This window comes from Haemaphysalis longicornis, unplaced genomic scaffold (genome assembly GCF_048455015.1).
Source record: "Haemaphysalis longicornis isolate Haplotype H1 unplaced genomic scaffold, Haemaphysalis longicornis Haplotype H1 scaffold_1, whole genome shotgun sequence".
NCBI classification, from domain to species: Eukaryota; Metazoa; Arthropoda; class Arachnida; order Ixodida; family Ixodidae; genus Haemaphysalis; species Haemaphysalis longicornis.
In genome coordinates, this window is record NW_027526203.1 from 446,239,478 (window position 1) to 446,251,965 (window position 12,488).

General features: G+C 45.8%; 1 protein-coding gene across 3 annotated transcripts in view; it reads left to right on the top strand.

Moving 5' to 3' along the window:
- Slmb (beta-transducin repeat containing E3 ubiquitin protein ligase slmb) overlaps positions 1-12,488 on the top strand; it is a 34,457-nt gene that overhangs the window by 19,256 nt on the left and 2,713 nt on the right. For all 3 annotated transcript variants that reach the window (XM_077687608.1, XM_077687607.1, XM_077687609.1), the window contains 3 exons: positions 2,494-2,599; positions 3,641-3,903; positions 3,985-4,174. In XM_077687608.1, coding sequence (XP_077543734.1) covers positions 2,494-2,599; positions 3,641-3,903; positions 3,985-4,174 — 559 coding nt within the window. The remainder of the gene's footprint in view (positions 1-2,493; positions 2,600-3,640; positions 3,904-3,984; positions 4,175-12,488) is intronic.

Sequence of the window (12,488 nt, forward strand, 5' to 3'; positions counted from 1 at the left end):
ATATTGTTGAATTCAGGATGAAATGAACTGTATGTTGATCCTATTTTAATTGGCTAAATGTTCCCCAAATATGGGTAATATCAGCTCATTAAGTTTTCTGAAAACTGTACTTGGCATAATTAGGCTAATTTTATCCAATCAACTATCTTTAATGGGATTAAATAGCATCAGCATGCATGGCAGATCTTAAGCTACACATCCATACCATTTTTTAAAAATTTGGCTCTCGTATTGTTTTTAACTCAAGAAATAATTATGCCACTTATGAGGAAGACAAAGCACGCATGCACAGTGATTTTCATTATCATAGACCAAATAATTAAAAAGTTCATTTTAAGACCAGTGTCTCACCTTAATGCACTGGTCACAGCACAAGTACTTCGCATTTCAGTCACCTGTGCAGATAGACACGCCAAGCTTTCTGCGACATATTGATCTTGGGGAGGGGGAGATTTTAGCTTCCAGTGCGAGTTTCCAGGATCATCACATGGCAAAGCATCCCTCGGTGAGCATAACACTGAAGCTTATATAACACTGATTATTGTACCAGCAGATTAGTACAATGTAACCTGTTATCAGTTTTTGTGGGCTTCATTGATATCGTAGCTATTGAAAGATGTGCAGTGGGCAAGGATGATTATGCAGAAGGCGTTTTTCGAGTACAGCAGTTCAAAGTATATCATGCGTCTTGTAACTTCTTTATGCCTGCAGCCCTTCTGTCGGTTCTAATGGTGCTTATGAAAGGGATTGCTAACCGGCCTAGCTGTCCACCTTACCTGAGCTAAGTGTCATCCATGGAATAATACGGAAATTCTCAAAATTTAAATACTCAATTTATTCGTTTCGCCTGCATTGGTCGACGCTGGAAGGCTCGTAACTCAAGATAAATGCTGTTCACTGCCTCTGTATTTCTTGGGAGTCCAAATTGTTTTGTTGTCTTTACTGCGTATCACAGAACTCACCCCCCCCCCCCCTTTTTTTTTTTATTTCCCTCGCATTAAGGCTGCAAGAAATGAAAAAGTATCTACTCTCCCATGCTTAGGAAGAACTTTAGGAGGAAGTAATGGTTGTGCAGTACAGAACCAATATTTTCCTTGACGGGTATGTTGACTGAAAGAATGCCAGGAAGGGGAAAAAATGGGCCTCTGAAGAGGCTGCTACTTTCATTGGCAGCCTTTTGGTTGTTGAAGCCTTCCATCATAGGTCAGACGTCTTTGTCACAATATGCAGCCCTGTTGAAATTAAACAGTGTGTGCAGCTTGACAAGTGTTCTCATTATTGCTGGAGAGGGAAACGGCACCCTCACGTAAAGAGCATTCACCAACTTCACCAAGGAGGTGCGATAACAATAAGACGAATTTTGAAAGTGCATTCTTTATTCAGGATGTGTCGTGGTGACTGAAAATAAAGCGGCTTTTGTAGTTACTGATGCTTGAATCTCTTCAATTTAAGTTTCGTAGTGTTACGTAGCAGTATCTCTAATAGGAAGTTAAGGGGTGTAAACCCATGGCTTGGAACCTGGAATTTCGTTGGGCAGTAGCTAGTTAATAGTAATTCTTTCTGTGACTGAGCCATGTTCAAGGTTGGCAGCTTCTGAGGGAAATGAAAAGCCTAAGGTCACCATTAATCCTCCGGTTCGTGTGCACACATGTAGCTTTGGCATGCAATAGATTACTGCAGTTGGCACCTACGAGTTTTTAAGCTCTCCAGGGTCAGATTGCTGTTTTGTCCATGTTGAAGGAGTTCGATTGGCTGAAAGCAAATGGCAGATGTGATGTGATGCCTCGGTTTTTGTGCACGTCATTGGTCATCGCAGATGCAACGGTCACAGTTGGACGCGAATTGGGTACAACTCAGAATTCCTCCCCTGCAAGACATCATAGTTGTGGTGGTGCCTTCGCCGAGAGCCAAGTTCCATTCCTAAACTTTATTTTCAAATTTTGCATCATGGTACCAAGCAACCTCGCTGCTGCGTAGAAAGCTAACGTGCAATGGGGTGAACCTTTTTCACAAAAGGGCATGAGGCATTCTTGGCTATGTTACAGTTGCATCGGTATGTTTTGTTCCCTGCTCCACTCCGCTTTTGTGAATGCTATACAAAAAAGGTATGGATCGCTTTTCTCTGTACACAAAGATTGTACCAATTCACTGTCCTTTGGGGTTGGTGTCAGTGGAAATTTGCGGTTTTAAGTAGCTGTTTCCCTCCAAGTATGTTTTAGACCTCATTAATGGCCACAGCTTTTTTCTTTTCTTTTTAATTTATGATGAAAATCAAGAGTTGCAGTGTGTATGCATCAAAAAAATTATCCCAGAAAGATTCTTTCCTCCAAAGAGTATGTACTAACTGGCCCAATTTGGCACCACTTTAATAAAGATCTTCTGCATAGGTTTCTCTTGATTTCATTTTTTGAAGTTAGGGCTGTGGGCATTGCATGTGTGTGGCTGTTAAGCAGCGGGTGATTCAGTCGGCACTTTTGATTAACTGTTGTGCAGTGTCTGGGATGTGAAATCCGGCGAAATGGTGAACACTCTGATCCACCACTGCGAGGCTGTCCTCCATCTGCGCTTCAACAATGGCATGATGGTCACGTGCTCAAAGGTATACCATGTTCATATATGCCTAAATGGTTAGTCTTCTTATTGTGTAAAAAAAAATGTTAAAGCGGCCATAAAGACGAAATAAAAGTTTGTCTTATTTGAAAGATTTGGTGTTTATAGTTCTCCCGTGCGCTTGTCCACCAGCTAATGATGCTTTAGCCAAATTCTCCCACTGCATTGTGTATTTCGGGGTGTCAGCGATAAGGTATTCAGGGCAGGTCCCAAAAATGAATATTAGTGTGTTGGCTAAAGCTGCAACGAATGTCAGATTGTCTGTTGTTGTCTTGTTTACCGTCCATTCTCCTAGATAACGCTACGATACCGGTAGCTTAGGACTGCTGTCTGCATTCGCTTTGTTTTTGACAGGATTTGCACCTGGCTTGTTTTTGTTACGGTTGATAGTAATCGTTTCATGAAACATTGGGTATGCTCGACAAACTGGGGCACGTAAGACAGTCTCTTATGCCAATCGGCCAGTGTCGTGTGAGACAACCCCAAAGCGCCGAACTGCTGTGCAGCTATGGCTGGCACAGTGTGTGCAGCATGCACTGCGCTTGTATGGTGTTCGTTCGTAACTTCTGTTGTTTACCCCACCATTCTTACTGCTATAAAAATGATGTGCACTAAATTTAAGTTCAAATAGCTCATTGGATTTTGTCGGCCTCAGCCAATTGCAGCATTATGAATAAGTTCAGTGCTGAAAAGTGGATAGGTTGTCGCATGCCTATTCTGTTTTCTTCATATAGATTATCTGTGTGAAGTTTCCATAAAAGTGGTGTCAGTGTTATTCTAATGAGGCAATCAGTGAACTTCCTTGCTGTAGCAAATACGTGGCCAAGTATGGGTCAGTGATGGTTTCATAATTTTTGTGCCTCATTTGGGGGCGTGTGCAAATGTGAGTGAAGTCAACATTTCTTGAACCTGGCAGTTTTCCAAGTTGCATAACGGAAAAATGGAAGTAGGGCTGCTGCACAGTTATGATTTGTGAGCTGAATTGTGTTGCCATGTGCATTGTATAAAGCAGCGGGCACACTTTTTGCAGGACCGCTCCATTGCTGTGTGGGACATGGTTGCCCCACGTGAGATAAACCTGCGGCGGGTGCTCGTGGGACACCGCGCCGCAGTGAACGTGGTGGACTTCGACGAGCGCTATGTGGTGTCTGCCTCGGGCGATCGCACGATCAAAGTGTGGGGCACCCCCAACTGTGAGTTTGTGCGCACCCTCAACGGCCACAAGCGTGGCATTGCCTGCCTGCAGTACCGGGATCGCCTGGTGGTCTCTGGTAGCTCTGACAACACGATCCGGTGAGTGGAGGCCACCGTATCTCGCTTCCCCCCATCTGTTGCACGTGTGGAGGGCTTATGGAGGTGGGGGGCCCGTCGCAGGCTCTGGGACATCGAGTGTGGTGCCTGCCTGCGGGTGCTCGAAGGCCACGAGGAGCTGGTGCGTTGCATTCGCTTCGACACCAAACGCATCGTGTCAGGTGCCTATGACGGCAAGATCAAAGTCTGGGACCTTGCTGCGGCCCTGGATCCTCGGGCCCCTGCAGGCACACTCTGCCTGCGCACTCTTGTGGTGAGCGTTGGTCGCCGGTGGTTGTGTGAGCCTTTGCGGGGGTGCTTCGCTAGATGGGTGGGTCCTGTACACACTGGAAAATAATTTTGGTTGCCCTTGCCATCCTTTTTGGCGATGTGGCTCGCTACATTGGTTTGGTCTGATGGACGATTTCAACCCTTTGATGCTAAAACTTTAATTATTTTGCTTCAGCTTAAGTTTTTTAGCATCTAAAAGGACTTCCAACATCACAAATATGAAGTAAAAAAAAATTTGGTTCATTAGGACGGACACGAGGACGCACCGGGCACTGGGAAACACTGGGCACTGGCTGCCGAACAAGAGAGCTGTCTTGATCACCATTATTTCGGTTACCTGTCACTAGCCCATTGAGCCAACCGGGCTCGATGCGAGTTGGCATGTGTAAACAATATTTTTTTAGCGCGCAGAAGTGCGTGCTGCCCTCAATTATTTAATTTTTGGAGGTCCGAGATCCTTTGTCTGCCGATAGATGGTGTTAAATGTCGAAAAAGCCACAAAGTGCGAGATAAAAAAATAATTGTTTGACTTGTTGCTCCTGAGCAACACTGGGCATCAAAGGGTAAAGTTTTTGGCTGATTACTGTATAAACCGGAATATAGGTCGAGTTTTTTTTTTTTTCAAAAAAAATCCGCACAAAAGTCACCCCTCGTCTTATATAGCGGTCATTGGCAGAATGTAAAAGTTGTCTGGCAACAATGTGCAAGCGTAGTCCGTCGCCAATCGTCATTCGTGTCGGACTGCTCTCTCGCTCTATCAGGCCTTTATTTGATTTCGCTTTTCTCTAGGTTTTCGTCTTTTACTCGTCTATTACGCGTGCGTGCGTACATTTCTGTACGTCTCTGTTCCGAGATGAGTGGCGGCAGTCGACGCCAGTTCACCGCGGCGTTTAAGCTGACGGCGATTGAGTCACCGAGCAGAATGGGAATATGGTGGCGTAACGCCAGTTAGGCGTTTCAGAGAAAAGTGTGCGGTACTAGCGGAGCCAGAAAGCTAAGCTGTGCGCGTGCAACCCCCGAAACCGATCGTTCTGTGGACGTCAAGCGGTGCACCCCGAGTTGGAGAACAAAGTGGCGGACTTCGTCCTGGAACTTCGCTCACGATCGCTCCGGAGGCCATGCGCGGACTGGCTCCGCGAACTGTACAACGAGTGGATAGCCGGCAACAACAAAAAGACCTATACGGGCCGGTTGCGACCGTGTCAAGCTGGGTGTCCTTCTCTGGGCAGTCGCTGCCCGACGACATGGTTACACGAGCGTTCAGGAAGTGCTCCATCAGCAACACGCCTGATGGCATGGAAGATGACAGTGCGAAGCAGTCATCTTCGGACGACTCTGAGAGCTCGGACGAGTGACTTCGGCAGGCATAGTGAGTGGCAGTGACAGACGGGCGTCGAAAATAAATATAGACATTGTGAGTGCGCTTCTGTGCTAAATTATTTTTTTGTCAACTTTTCCCACCTCAAGGTAGGGGGTCTACCTATATACCGGGTCGACCTATAATCCGGTTTATACGGTAAATTTAAGCCGAATAGTTTGGATGGGAGTTTTATTACATAGCATGTATTTTAGTCAATATTGTGATGTTTTCCTTGTCCGTGTCAAGACATACAGGTTACTAACTAGGTACTAACAAGTACTACTAACAGGTACTAACTAGGGACTGACTAAACTTATTATTTCCCCCGAGAAACAGGAGAAAGAAAAACTTGCGTTGGTTTTCTCAATCTTTATTAGCATGTGGGTTGTAAGGCCGCTGTTCCCCTTACTGTAACGGTGTAGACATTTTGAATTCACCAGTTGTTTGAAAACTGCACTTATGACGGTACCTGGGCCCAACGTAACGGGACACTGTGCACGATATCAGATTTCCTAGGTTGGTTTATCGTTTGCACGTCAAAATAAGCGTACTGATCTGGACAGCGCGTGATGTGTCGAGGGTGCTCTATTGCTTGCTGCAGCGCTTTGTCCTTGAAGTGTATTTTAGTCATGGTTTCTTTAGCCCGCAGAGGCGTTCGTATGTATTGTCGTTTGAAGATTGAGGTTGATTGAGACATTCGCAGAGCACGTCATGCACGTGTTGGTGCAGATATTCGCTTTAAAATTGGCTGACCTTGCTAGCCCCGTTGTACTCCCAAATGGCAGCCTTATTTAGCTGCTGCCAAAACAAGCCTGAGCATGACTAAAATTTTCCTAGTCACATGTTAGTCACCGTTACTAAACTGTAATCACATCTGAATATGACCAACACTAGTCAAATGTCATACTTTGTGACGTATGATAGTCGGCCGCTAGTCAGATGTTACTCACGGGACGTGAATATGGGCCATTAAAGGAGCCATGAAGACAAAATACAAGTTGGGTTTATGAGAAACACTGCTTAGTCCCGATAACAATGATACCAATATCATCGCAATCTTCGAACAAATAACGGAGATATTAAAGAAAACGTGTGAAGCAGTCGCGACCCCCTAGCCAATTTCCCGCAACTTTTCTATGACGTCACGGAACCTCGTTTGCGCGATTGGCGGCCGCCTAACTGACCTGTCGCGACGACACGACTGGACGTCTGTAATGGGGCCTCTAGTTCCATTTGACCGCATCACTTGAATGCTAACGTGCAGTTAACGCACTGAAAATTATGTTTTATTGTTGGCCCGTATGACGTCATTCTTGCTCATAACATGTCACTGTGGCGCAAAATTTGAAAGTTTTTAAATACTCCTTGCTTTTTTTTTTTTTCATTAAAAAAACGTCTTTTGTGTCTATAATGGAGCTGAGTGAGATAATGAATCCTAGTTCTTTCAAATTAAACGAAGTTGTATTTTTTTCTTCATGGCTCCTTTAAGTTTAATCTATAAATGTACAGTTACTAATCCCGTATTCAAGGCAGACTGTGATTACTTTTTTCTAACACACCTCTGTGGTCCGCCGCAGTTCGTGAAACAGTGGCGCAACAGCTCTACACAGGCAACTTTGTTGATGCATCAGAATTGGACACGAAGCTTTCAGGGGCTTTGCTAATAATTTTGCAGCCCTGCACTGTCGAACCATGTTGTACTATTCAAGCCATGCATTTAGCACCGTTAATTGAGTTTTGCGAAAAGGTCTGGTGCCTCGTTACGCATGGGGCGTAATGTAATCGCAGCTTCAAGAAACGGCTACAGTGGAAGGGGAGGCTTGGAGTGTCTCACTGCTAAAAGGGCCATGAAGGCAAAATGCAAGTTTGGTTCATTCGAAAGATTGCCTCGTTAGAATAATACTGACACACTTAATGCAAACTTCACTCAAGCAAGCTATGCAATTGGAAAAAGAACGGTCATGTGACCCACTAGCTCATTTCCCGCACTAGAACCTATGACTTATTATGGGCAGCTGAGTGATTTGCTGAGGCCGGCAAAAGCAAACACAAGTTACGCAGGGCTTATAAGCAATGCATATTTTAATAGCAGTAAGAATGGTAGGGTAAACAATGGAAGTTAGAAACAAACAGCTCTATGCGGGATGACACTGCTCAACACAGCTGTCGGGCGTGTTGAGGTTGACACGGTATTTGTCTGACACAGTATACAGTATGCACTGGTATGTCTGTTGACATGTACTTTCGCAACTTCCATTGTTTACCTTACCATTCTTACTGCTGTAAAATGACTATGCATTACATTTAAGTGAAAATAGCTCGTTCTGCAAGCTTATAAGCCCTGCCTAACTTGCGTTTGCTTTGGCCGACCTTATGCACAGCTATGCATATTACGTCATAGGTTCTAGTGTGGGAAATGAACTAGTGAGTCGCAAGGCCATTTCCTTTTTTTCCTAATTATATAGCTTTATTTAAGTGAAGTTTACATTAAAAGTGGTGTCAGTATTATTTTAACGAGGCAATCATTTGAATGAAGCAAACTTGTGTTTTGTCTGCATGGCCCCTTTCAGGATTACAAGCACTGTGCAACAAAAGTGCGATCACTTTTAATGACCAGTGCATGTGCAGTTTGTGTTCATTGAACCAACCTCTGGTAGAGTATTCCTCTATTTGAAGTAATTTATCCGATATAATGAGCATTTGTCGAACACAAAAAGCAGGATGTGCAGCTTGGCTACGAATTGGTGCCGGAACTTATTTTCTGTGCTTCCAACGACATTGAGGGGGTGAGACAGCTGTGCATATTGCGCAGTTTTGATACAAATTTGTTCTCCTGCGCCAGGCTGCTCCGAAAGCTTGAAAATTGCAAAAATTGTGCCAAACTGTGCCGAAACAGTCCGAGACCCAAGGATTTTAACGCTCCCGTCAGTTTCAGGGGGGGGGGGGGGAATGCTTACTGATGGCATAATTTTCCAGCACCCTCAAGGTGATGCTGTTCGTAAGGGTTTAGTTGATCATTCAATAAAAATACCCGCATAAAATCGTCCTTGAGAACTTTTTCGTAAGTCACAATGAGGGGCACTGACACAAAAATTTTGCATCTTGTTTTTTTTTTGTTGCGATAAGTAGCTAGTGACCTACTTATAACCTGTAGAAACCTCATTTGCTTCAGCGTGCGACGGTTGTTTAATTAGAGGCATTTTCAATGCGGCCAGTCGCAGTTTCGGTTTCAGCGAGTGCCGCGAAACGATGGATTTTGTGGATTTTGTGTGAACAAAGCTGACCACGTGACCGTCGGAGTATCCGGATATCGCAGAGCAGAGCCGCCGTAGCACTGTCGAATCCACATCGACGGCAGTTTCTGCGAATGCTCCCACGTACTGATCTCGTGAGGCGCTTAAAGGGACACTGAAGTGAATTTGTCAAGCTTCCGTTTTTGCTTGCACTGCGTAGACTGGCTCAAATTAGCACACTTTTCATCGTTTATCCGGTTGACAAATCGGTAATTATTTTACAAAGCGCAAAAGAAGAAAAACTACCATGCGCAGTTTGCGGCGGCCGCACCAACTAAGGCTGTGACGTTGAGAGGAGGGGCGCCGTGATTGGACGATGCCCAAGGTTAGCAATCACACAAGTTTCGGTTTCGGTTTCGGTTCTGTAAAACATAACCAATGGCTTTGTTGGATGGGCATTCTCAATATCTCAGTAATCATCGTACCGCGCTTGTCATGTTGTCGGCTGTAAAATGCACAAGATAAGCCTCCCAGGACGGCTTGTAGTCGTAGCATTCACTAGCCGAGATCTACGCAGTGCATGAACGTCCTCCGCGTACCCGCAGACGCCCAAATGTAATGCGCTTTTCCCCCATATTCGTGTAGCCATGAACGTTGCGGCCCCAAAAAAGGTGAACTCAATATAGGAAACATCGGCGGAAAACAAAAAAGTTAACTTACAAAAAAAAAAAAAAAAAAGCACGTACCCGCGGGGATTCGAACTCGTGACTCGCAAAACATTAGCGGTGATTTCGTAACGCCCCAGACCGCTAGGCCACGGAGCGGGACGCGAAGGCCTTGCTAATATACGGTATATATTGTACAACCGGTTTACACTTCTATTTAGTTTTGGCATTTCAAGCCGCTTAGGCGACTATTTGTTGTACTGCGATCGTGCAGTAAGCGTCGCCCGAGTTTCCACAGTAGCTCACGTCTAGCAATTGCATTTCGTAGACGGAAAAGCGTTCGCAGATGCGTAGTCGTGCTGCTGACCGCTGTGCTTGTTCGCCCAGCGCAAAGAAGTGCTTCCCGCGCCCTAGTTTTACGCTGTACGGTAAAAATATCAGTTGATTTTATTTCCTTAGTACCCCTTTTGACTTCGCTGACTCTTCTCCCGCCTTCAAGAGGCCTTATATTTTCCTACTGGCGTACCAGTCAGCGAAGCGTCGCATGTGCAGCGCTTGTGTGAAGCGACCTTGACTTGGAGCTAGATACAGTGTACAAACAAACCAAGTAAAGAAAGGCACATTCTTCCATTCACAAACGTGTCCTGGCTTCGTTTCAACTAAGCGAACGAATTGCGACCAAGCAATTTTTTTTTTAACCTCCTTGATTGCGACGACCCGCCGGCGGCCGGCGGACGAGACGCTGGGCCGACTGACTCTGTCGGCCGGGGAGCCGAGCAGTAGCGCAGCCGTGGCGCAGCCAATTGCCAGCTCATCCCCTCCTGACGTCACACGAAAACGCCACAGAAAATGGGCGAGCGTAAAGAGAGGAGGACAGCGTTTTCGAATTAGTTTTTCTACTAAATAAAATCGCGTAAACGCGCCTACAGTGGTCGAAACATGGCCTGAGGACTCCGGACTACAATTTGCGCTAGTAATCCCGCAATGTTTACATATCACTTCAGTGTCCCTTTAATTAAAAAGCGACCGTGGATGTGACGCTGGTGCTGCGAGTGCAAATGCTACCGTGGCTAAAAAATGACGCGCGACGCTCGAGACGGTGGGTGGCAAGACGCGCGCTGGGAGCAGCCGGCCGGTCTGCCTACAGGTCCGCCTACAGATGTGTTCGGCTAAGCACTGCGGCGGATATTCGAGTGCCGCTCTCGTAAGCGGTGCAGATGACAATTTTTAATGCAACCCGCCATCACATCATTAACTCCTTTCTCATGTAAGCCACCATGGTCGGGACTTGGGGACAATTTCGTGCAGCGGTAACAAGCTATCACTCGAGCTACCTGCGCCTCCCTGGGCCACTTCGCGGCCGTGGCCGCCGCCTGCACAGCGACCGTGCGGCTAGCTCAGTGGGCTTTTCGTGCCTCCGGCGCATTTTCGCATCCAATGGTAATAAAAAGTCATAGAAACAGAGTGCCTGGAATCGCTGTAGAACTTTCGTCGCGGCCAGCTGCCCGATGAGCTGACGAAATCACGGCGCCTCCGGCACCAACGATCGGGTCGTTCGTTCTCGAGAGCAGATGCTCCGCCCTCCGATTGTAGCGGCGAAACGGCAAACACAAACTCGTGACGTGTTTGGATGTTGTTTATTTACAAAATATCTGCGGGATGTCGATTGCGCGTGGTCCTCTGCTGGCTGCTCGGTTGCGTTTCGCACACTTTAAAATTGATTTTAAATATGTTCTAGGCTGTATTCGCCGCTGATATTTTGCAGATGATGTATGTGTTCCCGCCAATCTATCTCCGAAGTTATCTCGCCTTCAAAATTTTGTGTCAGTGCCCCTTAAAGTTATGTTCTAAAGCTTTTCTATTAAAAACTATTGAAAAGTCCTGTAAAAAAAATACTTATGTGTAGTTGACGAGAAAACGGCAATTTTCGGAGCGCGTATCTCCGGAACATCACTGGGTGCCGCCAGGTGAAGCAGTTCCTCGTGTTTCAGGCAGAGTGCTCTTCGCCGATTTCTACATGGTTTTGGTTGTTGGGGTAGCTGGGTTTTACATTTAGTCGTTTGATCTGTTGCGGGAAGTTGCGGGACTCGAGAAAGACAGGAATCAAAAACAACGTGGTGCGCGCGTATTCGCCGTGCTTCAGCTTTGACTGTGAGGTGCGGTGCGTGCTTGATGTGAAATTTCAGACTCGTTGCGGTGTTATAAAACGCCGAGTTATTGCTGCCTTTGACAGCGAGCTTGCGAGCGGCGGAAACGGGACGATAGACACTGCAGGAGTGGCGGCGCAGGCTACATCGCCACAAAATGTTCAAGCAGTACCCGATAATGGGACGGTATCGAGTGTGATTATTGATCGATAGCAATTATTGCGTGCTAGTAATAATGGTTAATCTATCTGAAGTGAAATTTAATGCCAAGAGGGAGGTGGCTAAACATACCAACGTTGCTAAATTACGATCGTAGTGAATGTGCACCGTGGGGATTAAAATGGGGGGTGCTGGTGGGGTGCGACGACTGTCACCTCGCTTTGCGCAACTTTTGCCGTGGCTCTACACTTGTGCGTAAAGCCAAGTCTGGGATTACAAAATAATTTAGGCATTCATATGGTAATAAAAATGCCTTACAATTGCTTAGTTTTTCAATTTGATATTCTCAACGGCGCTCCACGCTATCTATGCATAGAGCCTGAGAATTTGAAAATAGTTTGTAAAAATGTAGTGCAGTTCGTATCTTGTGATACTCTGGCAAATAAAAACTTTCTTAAAAGGCTGTTTCAGCGTGATGTACGTTCGAAACCGATTAAAAAGTGCACTTCCCTCCTCCTCCCTGAGTTGCCAAAAATTTGATTTGTTAGGCTCCTAAGGTGACATAACAAATGTTGTTCTTCTGCTCCAAACCAAGGTTCTTCTGCTCCAAAATCGAGGTTTCGCTGCTCCTAAAACTGCTCCCAAATGTGGTTCAGCTGTCTCACCCCTGACATTGTGAAAATAGTGATGACAGCAGTGATTCTTCCTTGATCAGCCAGGGGTTCTGAGGTTT